At 43.1% G+C, this 17872-nt stretch overlaps 1 protein-coding gene across 1 annotated transcript; it reads left to right on the top strand.

Moving 5' to 3' along the window:
- Window positions 1–1211: 1211 nt before the first annotated feature.
- NEK2 (NIMA related kinase 2) lies at window positions 1212–11488 on the top strand. The gene is made up of 8 exons (XM_019738023.3): window positions 1212–1444; window positions 2294–2511; window positions 3084–3324; window positions 5389–5471; window positions 6213–6339; window positions 7200–7416; window positions 9294–9419; window positions 10598–11488. The coding sequence occupies exons 1-8, from the start codon at window positions 1349–1351 to the stop codon at window positions 10822–10824; spliced, it is 1335 nt and encodes a 444-aa protein (XP_019593582.3). The 5' UTR covers window positions 1212–1348; the 3' UTR covers window positions 10825–11488.
- Window positions 11489–17872: the final 6384 nt, after the last annotated feature.

The raw sequence follows: 17872 nt of genomic DNA on the forward strand, positions 1-17872 counted from the left end.
GGGATAAGACAGTGCCCTTGAATGTCACGTTAAAAATTCTCCTGGCTGGAATTCCAATTATGTTATATTCAGTGCATTATGTTATAGTCAGTTCTTATTTTTAACATAAAGAGGTTTGCAATTCTTATTAATAGAAAATCAAGTTCCTTTCAATCCCATGCTGAACAGATATTTAAAGAAAATTGACCTATTTATGCATTGCCAAATTATTAACTTTCTGGTAATGCTCATGCAATGGATGGCGGCCTCTAGGTCCCCTCTCTCAGGCAAAAATAGGACTGTTCCACCTGGCTGGGTCAGATAAAAATGTTGGTTTCTGTGGGTGCCCAGAAAAGGCTACGTTCAATGAAATATTGTCAATTAATTATTCAGCACCCCAGGTAATCTATTTGGTAGTCTGTTTTTTTGTTTTTGTTTTTTAGGAGTCTTAAGGGTAAACCTCTGCTGGATATTCCAAAACATCAGGGACTTCCATATTCTTTTCCGAGGGTTTGTACACATCCACTGAAGTTGAACAAGCCTCTAAATTCGGTGTTCAAAACATAGTCTGTGTATGATGACTGCACCCTTCACAAAGTCACGTGTAACTTTTAAATCGTTACTATACTAGTATGCAAGGTTTTTGCATTGATTCTTCTCTTCCTGGCTGTTGGACCTGAAGCAAATAATTTAACCTTTCTGTGCTCCTCATTATCCTAATTCCTGCTTTACAAGTGTGTGTTGAGGAATAAACGAGACTCTACATGTAAATAAATGGGTTGGCACAGTCCCACGTCATAGCTAGCACTTCAGCCAGGGACTGTAGGTTTTCATCACTGTGCTCAGCTCTCACTAAGTCTTCAGCGTGACCCCGCCCAGGCTCAGGGTACAGGAACCCGAAAGAAGAAGGCGCGTGCAGGGTGCAGGAACTGGAGGGGTCAGAGTGCAAAAGTCAGAAGGCATTTGGTCGAGGCAGTATGCAAAGAAGTCTGAGAAGTCTCTGGATTTCGGTTATCTTGGCGACTTCAGCCAGAGCGACAGTGTTGCAGAAACCGCCGTGCGGCCGCTTTCTCTTCCCGGCCCTCCCTCTGACCGACCTCCGCCCCTTTCCTCCTAAGAGTAGAAAGCAGACGCCGACGCGGTTGCCTAGGGATACGCCTTCCCAAGATGCTTAGGGTGTTGTGTTCTTCTTAGCCAATCAGAGAGGCGAAGCCTCCTCACTGTGGGCCAATAGACTGCGAGTCCAGGGCCCGCGACGGTTAAACGGGGCTGGTGACTGAGGCCGTCGGCAGTGTCTCTTGGGGGGAGTCGGTGGCCGTAGCTCCGCGGCTGCGGCGCGATCTGTTGGAGTCCTGCGGTGGGCCCGGCCATGCCGACCCGCGTGGAAGACTACGAGGTGCTGCACACCATTGGCACAGGCTCCTATGGTCGCTGCCAGAAGATCCGGAGGAAGAGTGACAGCAAGGTGAGCGCGGGCCCTTCCCTGTCTCCGCCCCTGCTGGGGTTTCGCCAGCCTGTGGTGAGCGCCCTCTGTCCCCGAAGCGAGAGGCCTGGGACTGTGGGTCTCCAAGGCTGCGTGCCCGGAAGAGTCAGCCATCTCCCCCAAACCTGTGTCCGTCCTGGGTTGCTCAAGGGGTGGGAGACCGCGTCTTTCCTTCTTTTCCCCTTTCTCTTCCATTTCCTTCCTTCTTCCTGCTAAGGGCTTTTCACTGGTGACAGGTAGCGGTCTCCTGAGCTATTTTTTGGAGAAGAGTAGAACTCTGGGACAGGAGAAAGGGGTACCAGAACCTGGAGCTTTCTGTCTTGACAATCAGAGCTCTTTTAAAACATCCGTTATTGGCGTATTGGGTCCATATTTCCCATGTGTGTATATTGACCTTACATAGAAAAAAAAAAAAAAAAAAACGATGGAGAGGAAATTGCCTGCTGCTGACCGAGGGATCTTTGCTCACGTTTCTCACCCTGGAAAAGCTTGGCTGGTTGGAACCGGCGGGGACTTGGCCTGCCTCTGCCTCACCTTTGACCAGAGTACCTTTTTCTGAACTCCCGCAAAGCACGTGAGGGTAGGAAGTTGGGGGAGGCCTAATGCGCTCACCTCCACCCTCTCCCATTGCATTATTTACTGCTTAAAAGTTAGAGAAAGATTATGGAAATAAAATCAGGTGTCCTTAAGTTTATCAAACTAAAGTAGATGTTAATAACCATGATCTATTTAATAGAGAAATAATTTTTGCAAATTTTAAATTTTGGAACATTCATTCTTTGTTTTTGAGTATAAGGCGTTCATTTGTCCCTTGGGAAATTCTTATTTCAGATATTGGTTTGGAAAGAACTTGACTATGGCTCCATGACGGAAGCTGAGAAACAAATGCTTGTTTCTGAAGTGAATTTGCTTCGTGAACTGAAACATCCAAACATTGTCCGTTACTATGATCGAATTATTGACCGAACCAACACAACACTGTACATCGTAATGGAATATTGTGAAGGAGGGGACCTGGCTAGTGTAATTACAAAGGGAACCAAGGAAAGGTAAGTTAATCTTTGAATGTAAGCTGAAAATTGGCCTGGTTTCATTTCTGTTAATCATCCTGTTTTAGGATCAGGGAGGAAGTACTTAGTAATGTGGAAGAGTGTCCTTATATTTACCCTGTTTCCCCCAAAATAAGACCTAGTTAGACAATCAGCTCTAATGCGTCTTTTGGAGCAAACAGTAATATAAGACCTGGTATTATATTATATTAGACCTGGTCTTACATAAGACCCAGTATCGTATCGTATCGTATCATATCGTATCGTATCGTATCGTATCATATCATATCATACCTGGTCTTATAGTAAAATAAGACTGGGTCTTATATTAATTTTTGCTCCAAAAGACGCATTAGAGCTGATTGTCTGGCTAGGTCTTATTTTTGGGGAAACATGGTAGTGGGTCCACAGTACTTTAGGAAATCTCTGGTGCATCAACACCCGTATTTCATATCAGAGTGTGATATTTATTTCCCTATTTGTACACTTCGAAAACTAGATAATTCACACGATCCCATCTTTGTAATGGCTTTATTCAGAAGTTATATACTGTCTAACTTCTTTGGTTTCAGACAATACTTGGAGGAAGAGTTTGTTCTTCGAGTGATGACTCAGTTGACTCTGGCCCTAAAGGAATGTCATAGACGAAGCGATGGTGGTCATACTGTGCTACATCGGGATCTGAAACCAGCCAACGTTTTCCTGGATGGCAAGCAAAACGTTAAGCTTGGAGACTTTGGGCTAGCTAGAATATTAAACCATGATACGAGTTTTGCAAAGACATTTGTTGGCACACCTTACTATATGTCTCCTGTAAGTATTTCAGAATTTAGATACTTTTTAAACCTCTTAATGCTAAGCATTAAAATGCAGGAAGAGTGAGGGTTTTTTTTTTTTTTAATTTGTGTGTTTAGTAATATCCAATAGCCAAGAGTTAATAATACTGTTTCATTTTATTTTATTTTATTTTTTTATTTTTTTTAATTAAATTTATTGGGGTGACAATTGTTAGTAAAATTACATAGATTTCAGGTGTACAATTCTGTATTACATCATCTATAAATCCCATTGTGTGTTCATCACCCAGAGTCAGTTCTCCTTCCATCACCATATATTTGATCCCCCTTACCTTCATCTCCCACCCCCCACCCTACTGTTTCATTTTAAATTTACATTTTTCCAAATTGACCACCTGACCATTAAACACCTCTGTATCGGCAATTCAAGTCATGATTTATTGAACGACTACCATGTGCTAAATTCTGGGATTACAAAGATAAAATAGGTTTTGTCTGTGTCCTGAAGAGCTGTGTTTCTCAAAATGCCATAGGTCCTGTACACCGGCTTGGGGCTTGGACTCATTTGGAGTATTTGTTCAAAATGCAGAGTCCTTGGCCTCAATCCCCAATCCCATGAGTTTGGACTCTGCATTTTAACAGACTTTCTACATGATTCTTGTTCATGGAGATTCAGGGATCAAGAGGCTCACTAACTTCAGATAACATGTTTTTACAGTGTTAACTTTTTGTATTTGTTCTTTATTTTGTTGCCTTTTCCTACAAGGGAGTTGAAGAGTCCACCTGCTTTTGTATTTCCTCTATTGCTGGATATTTTGTTTCCAAAATTCATCACCACATGAATTATTCTTCCCTTTTTTTGTTTTTGTTATTTCCTTCGTGTGTAGCTCTCAAAATGAAATCATTGGGTCAAAGGGTATTAACCGTTTGTGGCTCTCTAGATAGTGCCTGTTGGCTTTGGACTCTGCATTTTAACAGACTTTCTAGATGCCTGAAAAGCTTGAATTAATCTGAGCAAATAAAAATGGAGAGAGGTTAATTTTTTTTAGCAGTTCACAAATGTTTTACAAGATTTTCTAAATCTTCTTTAGTTATGTTAACCAATTTAACTGCAGTATAAAACTGTAAATTAATGATTTTGTTTTTCCCTAAGATTAGACATGGCCAGAACAGTGTCATTTTCTCACTGGATCATATTCCAAATAGAAAGCCTTTAACATAAAGGAAAATTATCCAGAAGTGGTTCTTGGAAAATTTGAAACCTACAGGATTCTTTTGTTCCTTTTCCCTCGTGCCCTTGTAATTACATCAGTTCAACCTTCTCCAAGGCATTGATTGTCAGGAAATAATATCAGACGCACCTGTTGAACTTTAAAACACTAAGATTTTGGTATCTTGCCTCTGTGCCCTCTGTTGAGAATAAGAGCTATGGTAGATTGTTGTTACTACAGGTGTGAAGAAGGGCAAACAATTAAAATAGGAAATGAGAATGTTAGTTACTACTGTAGTTTATACAGTGGACTAAAGAAAAATATGTAAGTGAATAATTCAATTAGTCATTTATGTCTGTATCCATTTACATGAAGGTTAGATATATGTGTTGGTTGTTGTGAAATTTTTTTCTGGTTCTTTTAAAATAGAATTTCTAGATTCTGAATGTCATGAGGGTAGAGGTCTCTCATATTCACCTTTGAATTGTCAGTCGCCTGTAGTAACGATAAACGTTTGTGAAGGAAAAGTGAGTGAATGAATTACACTATATGACAAAGTGTATTATGATGAAATCATTGCCCTTTTTTCCATTAAAAATTTGAAGATGAAGTATAAAGTATCATCTTTCGTTATTATGATACAAGATCTGACATAAGCTGAATCAGCCTTTTGTAGTTGACATTTTTGTTACAGGTATAAAATATTAATAATATAAAAATTTTCCTTTTTTTTCCCCCTTGAGCAAATATTACCAAAATTTAAGGTTCCTTTTTTTTTTCCTTTGGTCTCAGGAGTAATTTTGTAAGTTTTAAAACAAAATAAACTTCTTTTAATTCCTCGTACTTTCTTACCTTTTGTCCCCCTGAAGGAACAGATGAATCGCATGTCCTACGATGAGAAATCGGATATCTGGTCACTAGGCTGTTTGCTGTATGAATTATGTGCATTAATGTAAGTATGACGAAGGCAGATTTCTAGTCTGAGATTTACAGTCAGAGAGATTTGTCACCTTTCACTGGGTTCAGCTGTTTGACCATCCATGTATATTCAAGTCTGAAAGAATCATACCTTGGGTTAAAATAAGGTAGATGGACAGGCTAAAAAAATTATTTACCAATTAATAATATAACTCCTAAGGCCGGATCTTAACTGGTTCAAGCTTCCAACTTGGTTAGATGCTTCCTTGTTAGACTGATACTTAGCTCAAGGGGAGAGCAAAAGGGTCAGGCCTATGGAAGAAATGAAACAAAGATCTAGGGGAGAGGTCTAGAGACTGGGAGGCCAAGAAAGGGCTCCAGTGCTTTGTCCTTTTCATTTTTTCCCCCTTCTAACCCGTTCTGTAGAGCAGTGGTTCTCAGTTACAGAGGGGGAAGCACTTTTGCTCCATGGGATGATTGAAAATGTCTGGTAACATCCGTGGTTTTTACACCGAGGGAAGTTACTGGCATCTAGTGCGTAGAAGCCAAGCGTAGTATGATGCACAGGAGGAGGAGTATGAGCCCCCACAGCAAAGAATCATGTGACCCCAAATGTCAGTAGTGCCAAGACTTGGGAGACATACCTACAGAAGAAAATTGCAGAAGTAGAAACATACGCGTAAATAGAAACTGGAGCTTAAGTCGTGCTCTTAATTTGGTTCTTGGTGTATTTTAATTTTTACATTGAAAAAAAACACATTTTTTTTCCCTCTAGGCCTCCATTTACAGCTTTCAACCAGAAAGAATTAGCTGGGAAGATCCGAGAAGGCAAATTCAGGCGAATTCCGTATCGTTACTCTGATGAATTGAATGACATTATTACGAGGATGTTAAATTTAAAGGTAAACATTATAAGATTGTATTGTCTGTTTCTATCTCTCAATTAAATGTTGGCGTCTGAGTTCTCCTTGTAGAGCAATGAAACTGAAGAAACGTTAAATATATTTCCTTAGCTAAATCTACTCTGTTAACACGAATGAAAACATGTGAGTTTGGCAAATTGCGTATCTGTGCTGGTCTGCCCTCTGTTCTCTCCTTTGGTTTCGTCCCACGCTCTGCCCTGCTACCAAGCCCCGATTGCAGAAAGGTTCCGAATCCTCAGTTCCCCTTGTCCTTGCCTACCTCAAAGTGATAGGTGGGGGCTAGGGGGCCACAAATAAGACTTTAATCTCCACTGCAGCTAGAGGTAGAGTGATAGAGACCAGAGATAAGGGGTTGGGGCGAGGGGTGGCTAAAAAGATCAGAGGGGAAATGACTCAGAGATGTGAACAAAACCTGGCCGTGGAATGAGGAGGGAGATGTCCTAGGGATCAGGCTGATGTAAAAGTTAAATGCTGTGGGATTACAAAGAAGGCTATCGGTGAAGGTCCATGAGAGACTGTCCTGCTTACTGTAGTTTAGAGAAGCAAGAGCAGTACTGACCCTAAAACAGACCCTAACGGTGCTACTGAGCGCCAGCACGGGGATGGGGGCTTCTAGGTTAAAGGGGGAACAGAGATAAGTAAAACTGTGCCTTGCCTTGTGGACCCAGAACCTCGTGAGTCGGAGCCCCTGTGAACTTATTTGTCCGGGTGGGTAAGGCCCATCCATAAAAGAATACTTTCTTTTGCCTTGGAAATAGATGCCCTTTTAAGGTAACTGCTGTTTTTGGATGAGTATTCTGTTATGAAATCTGACTGGAAGACAATATTTGTTTCCCCAGTATTACCATCGACCTTGTGTTGAAGAAATTCTGGAGAACCCTTTGATAGCCGATTTGGTTGCAGAAGAGCAAAGAAGAAATCCTGAGAGAAGAGGGCGACGATTAGAACCAGAAAAGTTGCAGGAGTCCAGCCCTGTGTTGAGTGAGCTGAAACTAAAGGAAATACAGTTACAGGAGCGAGAGCGAGCCCTCAAAGCAAGAGAAGAAAGACTGGAGCGTAAGTCTGACTGGGGCGAAGCAAAGGGGAGCTGCAGGAGGGTTACTGTGACGTGGGTGAAAATCTGTGACAGGAGTATTTTATATGTGTATGTGTTCTGTTAGAACATTCTTATAAATTCTTGAGAAACCAAATATGTATTGTAAAATATGTAAATCAAGGTTGCTGGCACCTTCCTATTGAACTCTTTGTCTGAGATCAGTTGCTATCATTGTATTGTTGGGCACGAACTGTAAGGGCGCAAACACAGTATCCATTCTACGTTCCTGAAGACTTTGTAGATTTTCATGTATACATTATATGAAAAGTACAGTGGTACCTCAGTTTTCAAACGTCTCCATTGACAAACATTTCGGTTTACGAATGCCATAAATTTTATAGATCTATGGTATCATTAGATAGTAAAATTCATGCTAAATTTGCAGTTTCAGGGGTTGATTTTAAAGGTCTGGAACAGATTAATCCCTTTTGCATTACTTTCTATGAGGAAACTGCCTCGGTTTTCGAACGTTTCAGAACTCGAATGGTCTTCCGGAACAGAACACGTTCGAAAACCAAGGTACCACTGTATACGTATATAATACATTATGTGTACATTACACTTTACTATAGACTTTGTAGACTTTAGCATGTACTCTATACATTATACTTTAATGTAGCCTTTACACTTTGCTGTTACTTTTTTCTTTCTGTTCCTTAATAGATATACCCTTGAGTTTTTCTGTTGTAAAGGAAGGTCTTAGAATTGCTGCCTTCCGTAATAAAAACCAACTCCTACCTTCTGAAATCACTGATCCAATGCAGTCAGGTCTGAAATCCTACACTATGTAGGACTAGATATGTTCAGACAACTCAATAATGTGGGTACAAGAGATCTAGGTTTATAAATACTCTGATGGGTATTAATTGATTAGGTGCTAATTAGTGTTTGATGTTGAAGTTCTGTCTACTCCACTAAAGTGAGAGCTGCTATCAAGGTTTTAGAATGATGCAAGGTAGCAACAGCCCCCAGGCTCTTCATTTTAACATTAAGACACACTGATGGGGTCATGCCTGTCTCCTACCTTCCTCATGGCTCACCTGATTTTGCTTCTGCAGCTTCAAGCCCAGTGCAGACTTTATAAATCTTTTTCTAGTTAAGTGGACTTAAGAAACATCCAATGCATTTGTTAATATTTTACTTCCTAATGGTAATTATGTAGCACTGTAAGATATTCTTTCTGTAGACAGAAAACCTATGCTTCCCTGGAAACCTTTTTTTTTTTTTACTCTTGTCAAAAGAATTCTGTAAAAAAAAAAGAAAACACTGGTTATAGTATTTTGAATTTCATATAGCAACTGAAATCTGAACTTTCTGAATTCTGGGCCATAAATAAATACCAGCCTTTGTTATTCATGTGAAGAAGTACCTCTTCACTGAGCTGTGGTTTAGTCCCTTCTGTTTGAGTGCTGTCACTCACTCAGAAAAACAAAAGATTGTAGTGTAAGGACAGGCAACGCCCTGAAAATGAACTGTTGCCCGCTTTCAGTGGTGAGCAGAAACAGTGTTTTGTTTTTTGTTTTGTTTTGTTTTCCTCAAATGAGTTATTCCCCCACAACCTGACCACAGGCTGAAGCTAACTTTGTGCTTGGCTTAAACCAGTCCTTATAAGGAAAACTAAGACAACACACAACATGTTGAAACACTGAATTAAAAACTAGCACAATCAGACTAACCTGGTTATACAGTAAGGAACCTTTCACAAAGCGTTTCTAATCACTGGTCAGGCAAGCTCGTCTTAGTGATTAGGAAAAGTGACAAGCCTACCAATGTGAATCGTTTTATACCCAAAGCCACTTGTTAATTCCTTTTTTCTTGTTCCATTCCTTTTTTAAAGAGAAGGAACGAGAGCTTTGTGTGCGTGAGAGGCTGGCAGAGGATAAAGTGGCCAGAGCAGAGAGCCTGTTGAAGAATTACAGCCTGATGAAGGAGCAGAAGCTGCTGTCTCTGGCGAGCAGTCCAGGTACGAGAATCAACTCAGGACACAGAAGCTGCTGATGCCAATGAAATGGGCACCAGTGGTGCCTTCAAGGGGCTTTGGCAGCCCTTTTAATTTATAAAGTCTCGAGGTGAGGCTAAAGCAATAAGTGCTTTGAAGGAGAAACAATGAACAGATAGGAAGTCACCGGACATGGAAGGCAGCGTTTCTCTGGACAGTCGACTCCTACCTCAGGGCTTTGCCATTCTGTTGGCCTGGAGCCTACGCCTCTATAGCCTCGTGGCTTTACTTCTTTCATTACTTCTTTCATCGAGTCCCTGCTCAAAAGTCACCAGTTAAGAAACCTTCATCACTGTGACAACCCCCAGCACTTCTGTCTCCCTTTCTCAGTGTTATTTTCCCCACAGCCCATCCCTTCAAATACTCCACGTGGAGCTTGTTTATTTGTTTATGGTGGATCTCCTCCTACAAGAATAGGGCCTCTGTTTGGTCCACAATGGACCCATACAAGGAGCTCAGGAAATACTTGAACATATTTTCTTTAAATGAACACAAAGGAAAAATAAAAAGCTTCTGGAATTCAAATCTGCAGGTCCCCAACCTCCAAAGAGTCTCTCAGTAGCTAATAGTGTTACCACTTTAAGTGAATTTGTTTTTATGTAAAAGCACAATTCACCTTTTTCATCATACTGTTACTTGATTTACCTTTTCCACACTGAATTTGCTTAGGTTCTTGTATAACAAGTTTCTGATCATTTAATATGCTTTGAAGTGTTGTTGAGTATTTAACCAAATTGTGGGTGCTGTCTGTAAGAAAGAGCTTCTGCTTCCATACTTTTCTGGAAATAATGTGTTCTAGGTAGAATGGCACTTGTTTTCAAGAGTGGAGATAAATGACATTGCTTTCCAGAAGTTTTATATTGTGGCCCATTTAACCTTAAGAGAAAAGCTATTATTAAGAGAATAAAACATACCTTCCTTGATATTTGGCACATTCCAGGATTATTTTTTTCAGCATTATGGATTAAAAGGCTGATTGATTTCTACCAACCTCAGGCCCCCAACCTCCTGTCCCCAAGAAACTAAGACAGGCACCCAGATTTCAAATGGGAATTGAGTGAATATTTTTGATAAGTACGATAAGCATTGGAGTTGAACTCCTGTTCGCATAACTCAAACCCTTTTTCTTTTTCTTCCTAAAGAACTTTTCGATCTTTCATCCTCGATAATTAAGAAGAAAGTTCATTTCAGTGGGGAGAGTAAGGAGAACGTCATGAGGAGTGAAAATTCTGAGAGTCAGCTCACCTCCAAAGCCAAGTGCAAAGACCTGAAAAAAAGGCTTCATGCTGCCCAGCTGCGTGCTCAAGCCCTGTCAGACATTGAAAAAAATTACCAGCTGAAAAGCAGACAGATTCTGGGCATGCGCTAGCTGAGCAGGAGACACAGAGCTGTGTACAGTGTTTACTGCTGCCAAACCCGTCGAGATTGATATTCAACTGCTGTAGCTTGATATACTTGGTTCTGTGAGCCATGCCTTTCTGTACAGTGAGCTTTTGGAATTGCTTTTGCTGTTCTTCGGCAGTAATTATATAAAATGCCCACACCTTTAGTTTTTCTTCTTTTTTAAAGAACCCTTTATAGAAAGAATGACACTTTCTTGCTTGGGCTTTTAAATCCTGTGTGTGATTACTACTGGAACAAGAAATGGTACATGCTAAATGTTAGAGAAAAATAATGTTAGGAAAAAATATTTACCCAGGAGTAGCACTTACTGAGAAGTTTTAAATGGCTGAGTGCTTCCAATCATCATATCTGGATTTAAAATTTACAGTCTGAGGTTTTAAATGTTCTAGAGATTAGAAAACCTAATTGGATATAAGCTTGTTACTAATACCATGATATCTTGCTTATAAATATCGTTGTCAAATATCCCATTGCACTGTAGTGTGAATCTGTCACGTTTGTTGAAATTCATCACTGTGATGTCTGTATTCTTTCTTTCCCCCTTTTTATTCTGTTTAACTGTATATAAGCTGGCTGACATTTCCTCACCTCTTTCTCACTAAATAAAACTATTCTTTAGTTTTCCTATATTTATGTGTCTTGCATTTGTTGACGTTAGTTGGAGGGAGTCTGTTTAGGTAAGAACATCGATCACAAGAGCAATAATGGTACTTGACTCCATCTCATTAATCCATCGAAGCCAGTGGTTCTTAACGGGCAATTGTGTCTCCTCAGGAGACATTTGGCAATGTCTGGGGACATTGTAATGATTGCAGGGAGGGTCCTACTGAATCTAGTGAGCAGAGGCCAGCGGCTCTGCTAAACATCCTACAGTGTACAGGACAGTCCCCACAGCAACATGCCACCAGTGCCGCGCTTGAGAAGCCCAACCTAAGCCAAAACTTGTTGGGGTACCGCACCCTCGAAGGCAGTTTGCCTTGATTTTGATGGACTGTTTTTTGTCTGACTTTTAATATAAATTAGCCGTCTTCGTTGTGCCCATCACATTTGTCATGTGATGGTTTCCTAACAATGCTCGTCCTTTTCGCTAAATGAAATAAGACCAAGTTATGAAGGGTTAATCATAAATGGGAGAAAGTAGCTCCTTTATTGGTTATTTTATTATAGGTTTTCTACCCAATTAGTAATGTAATTCTATCAAAGACAGCTGATGTCTAAACACAGTCAGAAACATGACCATGCCTTTCTGATACACCCACAGATTAATCCTAATGGTCCCTTAGACACGCATGTTGAGTGTAATTTGTAGGGCCCAGTATAAAATAATGTGGGTTCCTTGTTCAAAAAGCAGGGAACACGTACCATGAAAGGTCCATAGAAAGCTTTTTCCTTTCTTCCAAGGTCTCTGCTTATGGTGGTGTTATTTGCTATTTAATGTTCTAAGTAAAGAAAAATTAAAATGTTGAATTATTTGCATGAGTTTTACTATTCATGTTTTATGTTGCACCATGCCAGTTTTAAATGCAAATAGCACATGAGCTCATGTGCAGAATCACCGAAATTATATAATTCATATTTTGTGGCTCATCCAGGAGGGTGCCTCAAGCCGGCCAGAGGAGACAAAGACACACAGATGCTTGTGACAGGCATCTGGGGACCCCTGACTCGTGCTTGCTAGGTTCCCTCTTCCTCCAGCCACCAGACCTATGCACTGCCAGATTGAAGAAGTTGAGCCACGCATCTCTCTTTCCCGCAGACCCACTGCTACCACCCACAGCACCTGGGTCACCCCCGAGGATCTTTACACCTCCAAGCTGGGACTTTCTTTGTTCCTGGATCAGGGTACCTAGATCACCCCTTCTACTAAGATCTGGCCTCCAGCTGGCTGCCCACCAGCCATGCCATGGGGCTGCCAGCCCCAAATGGTGGATTGGAATTAGGGGGCAGCTGCTGCCATGCTCTGTCCTGATATGCTTTGGGGCACGTTGCCCATGATCAGGTCCCTGCTGGGAACAGAGTGTGGCAGAGGACACGAGTACAGGCAAGAAGAGGAGGCTGGTGTACTAAAGGGTGGGGAAGCTGGTGGCAGGAGGCAGGACCGTGATTGCACTGAGGCCCTAAGCCCCCATACGTGTGCCATTGTCCATTGGACTTGACTCATGAAACAAATTCAAAGATACAATTATTAAGAATCTTGGGGCCAGCTCAGTGGCTCAGGAGGTTGGAGCTCCGTGCTCCTAATGCCAAAGGCTGCAGGTTCGATTCCCACATGGGCCAGTGGGCTCTCAACCACAAGGCTGCCAGTTTGATTCCTTGACTCCCACAAGGGATAGTGGGCTCCGCCCCCTGCAACTAAGATTGAACACGGCACCCTGAGCTGAGCTGCCGCTGAGCTCCCGGATGGCTCAGTTGGTTGGAGTGGACTCTCAACCACAAGGTTGCCGGTTTGACTCCTCGATTCCTGCAAAAGATACTAACAACGGCAAATGGACCTGGAGCTGAGCTGCGCCCTCCGCAACTAAGACTGAAAGGACAACAACTTGACTTGGAAAAGTCCCGGAAGTACACACTGTTCCCCAAAAAAGTCCTGTTCCCCTTCCCCAATAAAATCTTTTTTAAAAAAAAGAAAAAAAGAATCTCAAGACTGCAGTCACAGAACATTCAACCCCGGGGCCCTTCTGAATGCCAGGTCCTGTCTACCTGTGGGGTTTGTGTGACTGCACTGGTGGCACACTCATGAAACCAGCCCTTTCTCTGGAAAACTTCTGTTCTACCCTCGGAAGTAAGTTTCCATTTTTAAATCTGCGGCATGCTGAGAGCTTCTCTAGTTTTCCCATCTCTGACTCCGCCTTCATTTTCATTCCTTCCTTCAATCAACACACAATTGAGCAGCTACTGTGAGCCAGGCACTGTTCAAGGTGCTGAAGATACAGCCATGAAGAAACACTGAAACCCCTGCCCTCATGGAGAGTCCATTCGAATGGGCAAGACAGTAAAGGAACTACAGATGTATAGGGCATGTTAGTGCTAAGGAGCAGAATGAAGCAGGAAAGGGGAGCAGGGAATGGGAGGCTGCAGTTTTAGAAGAGGTGGTGGGCAGCGCATTGGCTCAGTTGGTTAGAGCGCAGCGCTCATAACACCAAGGTCGATGTTTCGATCCTCACATGGGCCAGCGAGCTGCGCCCTCCACAACTAGCTTGAAAACAACGACTTGACATGGAGCTGATGGGGCCTGGAAAAACACACTGTTCCCCAATATTCGCCAATTGAAAAAAAAAGTTAAAAAAAAAAAAAAAAGAAGAAGAGGTGGTGATTGTGGGTGAAACAGGAAAAGGAGGAATAGGCTGAAATGAAAGCGGGCAGAGGCTTGGGAAAAAAGACGTTTTTAAGTTGGATATGCTTCCCTTCTCCCGGCTCTAAAGCCAACAAACCCTTGTTTCTTGTTTACCCCTAAAGCTGGGAGAGTCTCGGGGTATGTGGACAATAATGATAGATTAGAAGATCTCTTCCATGGGGAGGTGGGGGGTGCTCCCAAATGATGCTTCTCCAACATCTCTTCCTAAGACCTAAGATGCTTTGCTAGACACCAACACATATTTAACATTGCATACTTTACATAATGAGTTTTACCAAGCACCGCCTACTCACAAAGATTTGAAAAAGGGTCATTGGATTGGAATATTAACCAGCTGTTCTGAGAGACAGCAACCACAAGGTGGCGCCATGATTCTGTTAGACATGAAGGGCCACGCTTCCCACACAGCTGGTACAATTGGTTGTTAATGAGAGATTATATGCCAGGCATTGGTTAAATGCTGTTTTCCCATTATTTCATTCAATCCTCACAACACCCCTGATAAATAGGCATCATTAGTAGCACATTTTACACGAGGAAACCAAAGCTCAGAGATCACAGTTCCAAAGAGACACAGCTGGTTTCTGCACTTGATTCTAAAACCCTTGACTGACTGCCTGCCTCCACAAGGCAGCAGAAGGTTAGCTTTGTTCCCAGACCATCTAGTATGCCATGATGATTGATGGGTTAAGGGTGATAGTCCATGGCTTTACCCGAGACATTTGAGTGACTAAGGAAGGGTGGACGCAGAGCTGGCACGGTTAGAGTCCAGTGGCCTTCCACACCCACAGGGGAGATGGGTTAGTGGGGGGTTGTATGAAAGGTGGTCTTGAAGCAACCCCAGTAGAACCCTAGGACTGCCCTCCCCCTTTCCTCAGCACTTTCCCTCATTCCACCTGACCGCTCTCCATTTATTAAAAAGCCCAGCCCAGTGGCCCAACACCCTCGGGCTGTCCAGCTTCCTCCCCAGAGCCACCTCGCTCAGGCCTGTTCTCCCCTGGGGTATTGTATGCTTCCAGGGGACCCTCCTTCCAGGACAAAGCCCATTCCTCTAGGCAAGGGAGTTCCCTCACAGGCTCCAGGAAAGGCTGCCCTCCTATAAGGAAAGCAAAAGATAACACAAGGCAGCTGTTTTAAAAAGGATGGAGAGAATTCCTATGTACCAACAAGAAAGGGTTATTGTTCATTGTGACTTGGCAGCCGGGAAAATAGGGATCCGTATTGATTGGATGGATTTCACAGCCAGGAGGATGGAATCCAAGGGCGTGTTGAGGGCCCGCCTTCCCCATAATGCGGCTCACTTTGCCCCTCCTCCACCCTCCACTGGCCAGCGGAGGGCCGCTGCCTAGGAGCCTCCTGCACCTGAAAGGTTGGGTTCAACAGTACCTTCAGACCCTTGCTTACCTCCACCAAAGCTCTGCCTCTACACTCTGACTGCCACAACCACAGCCTTGGCTCTGGGGCTTGCCAAACATTAAGGCTACACCAATGACTCCCTAGGGTGACCCAGTCAGGAAGCGGACCCCTCTTCCTCCTGCCTGCTCCCCCTTTCTAGGAGACAACACACTGGCCCCTCTGTAATCTTACACATTCACAGGAAATGTTCACCGTGGCTCATGTTATTCATTATATTAGACACATCAGTTTTTCCTGAAGTTATGAAGTGATAACATCAATGTAAGAAATTCTAATAGTATGGAAATATACATAGTAAAAATACAAAGGTAAAAGTTTCCTCACCCATCATCTCACTTTCTAGCTCTTTTTCCAGGCGTAGCTGTTAACAGTCTGGTGCTTGGTGTTTCCTGCTGGACTCCCTGTGTGTTGAGGGGCGTTGGGGTGTCTCTGTGTATGGGATCTGTGGGGTGCGTCACTACCTGTATGCATCTGACTATGTGTCTTTAAACCACACTCACATATAGGATCTTAATTTATGCACTGTTCATTAATTTGCTTTTAGAAATGAACAACAATCCTTTCTTCTTGGTACCTATAAATTCTCTTCATTCCTTTTTAAAAGCTGCCTGTGCCATTTTTGCATTCATCCTAACTCTCTTCTAGGAGGGCAGGCCTTCCTTGAGTCTTGGAGGAACCAGTTCCCCTAGAGTGCCCAGCAATGTGGGGACCACAGCCCCGGCCATAAGAACGTAGGGCCTTGGGGGCGAGACAGGCACACGACTTTACAACAGCTCCACACGCCCACAGAGGAGTTCGCCTGCTCCAGTCACAGTGTCACTGGCCCCAGTGCTGTTCTCATGAAACTTCATGGTCAATTAACTGGGAAAATAGTCGACACAGCATACAGAAGCCTCCCAAGCAGGATCCGGCGGCCTCAGAGCTTGCTGGACAAATTCCCATGATGCTCGGCCGAGAGTCACAGAGCACGGTACTAGCCTGACATGAGCCTCCCTTCTGCTCCCTCTCAGCACAGCGCGGGCCCACCTGCCGTGAGAACCACACTCAAGTACTTCCTACTGGAGGCCAGGCCCTGAACACTGAGCCGAGAGACCTGGCTTAGACACCCAGCAGCTGTCCTGCCTTTGGCTTGTTTGTTTAACTGCTCTGAACTTGTGTTCTTATCGGGAGGAATGGATGGTAACACCAGTGAAGATCAAGTGGGGAAAACTGTAGTCAAGGACCTAGAACTAGACCTGCCTAGGAATTTATTCCACGTGGCTTCAGTAAAGATTTAAAGTGGCTTATAAGAAAACAGGAGTTTTAATAAAATACATATAATAAAAGTAAGGAGGAAGGGTGATGCCAAGAATAAGTCCAATGTATTGTACATAATTACACACTATTGTTGGACCACAAAGTTGGCTTTAAGCTTCCTAGCAGCCAAAGTGAAAGGGGAGAAATGCTTATCCCATATAAGCCCATAGAATAAAGGCAGTCCACTTGCTCAGGATGTGGCACCATCTGGAGGATCTCTCACCTGCACCAGTAAGAAGGGGACACTGTGTCATGGAAAGAGCACCCTCCTAGATGACCTGTGTGCGGTATGTGCAGCACCGAGGCCCACAGCTCTTTCTATCCTGTCCCCTCCACACAGGCTTCTGGCGTCACTGAAGCTCAAGTCAGCAAAAGCTACTGTTACGGAGAGAGCGGATTTTGAAATATGTTAGTGTGTGTCTCTCTTTCACAGTTTTGTATCTTTGTCTTTTTGTTTTCCCTCCCTTATTTTTGAGATATGCCTTGGGGAGGCTTAGGATTGTGACAGTAGGAATATCGAGAGTAAGGAAAGGTCACCACTGTTCAGCTTGTGACAGCCAATGCTCCGAGGCAGGATTTTTGAGTCTGCAGCATTGGGAAGTTGGGCTTTGGCAAGAGAGAAAAGGATTTCCCAAACTTACTGAGCTCCCCCTAAGACGTGAAGAACCAGCCTAGAGGACCCGATTACAGAGTCCAACCACAGACAGGACGGCAAGCGCCCAGGATGTGATGGGAGCAGTTCTGCTTCTAAAATTTGAATGTGCACAGGAGTCTCCTACGCATCTTGTTAAAATGCAAATTCCAATTCAGTGGGTCCAGGGCAGGGCTTGAGAGTCTCCACGTCTAACAAGCTCCCAGGTGACACTGGTGCTGCTGTCCCTGGACCACTCTCTGGTAGGGAGGGTGCGAGGGGAGCAAGGCTGAACGTGAAGAGGGAAGACCCTCC

This window comes from Rhinolophus sinicus, chromosome 11, assembly GCF_057876585.1.
Source record: "Rhinolophus sinicus isolate RSI-liver-muscle chromosome 11, RSI-T2T, whole genome shotgun sequence".
Classification (NCBI taxonomy): Eukaryota; Metazoa; Chordata; class Mammalia; order Chiroptera; family Rhinolophidae; genus Rhinolophus; species Rhinolophus sinicus.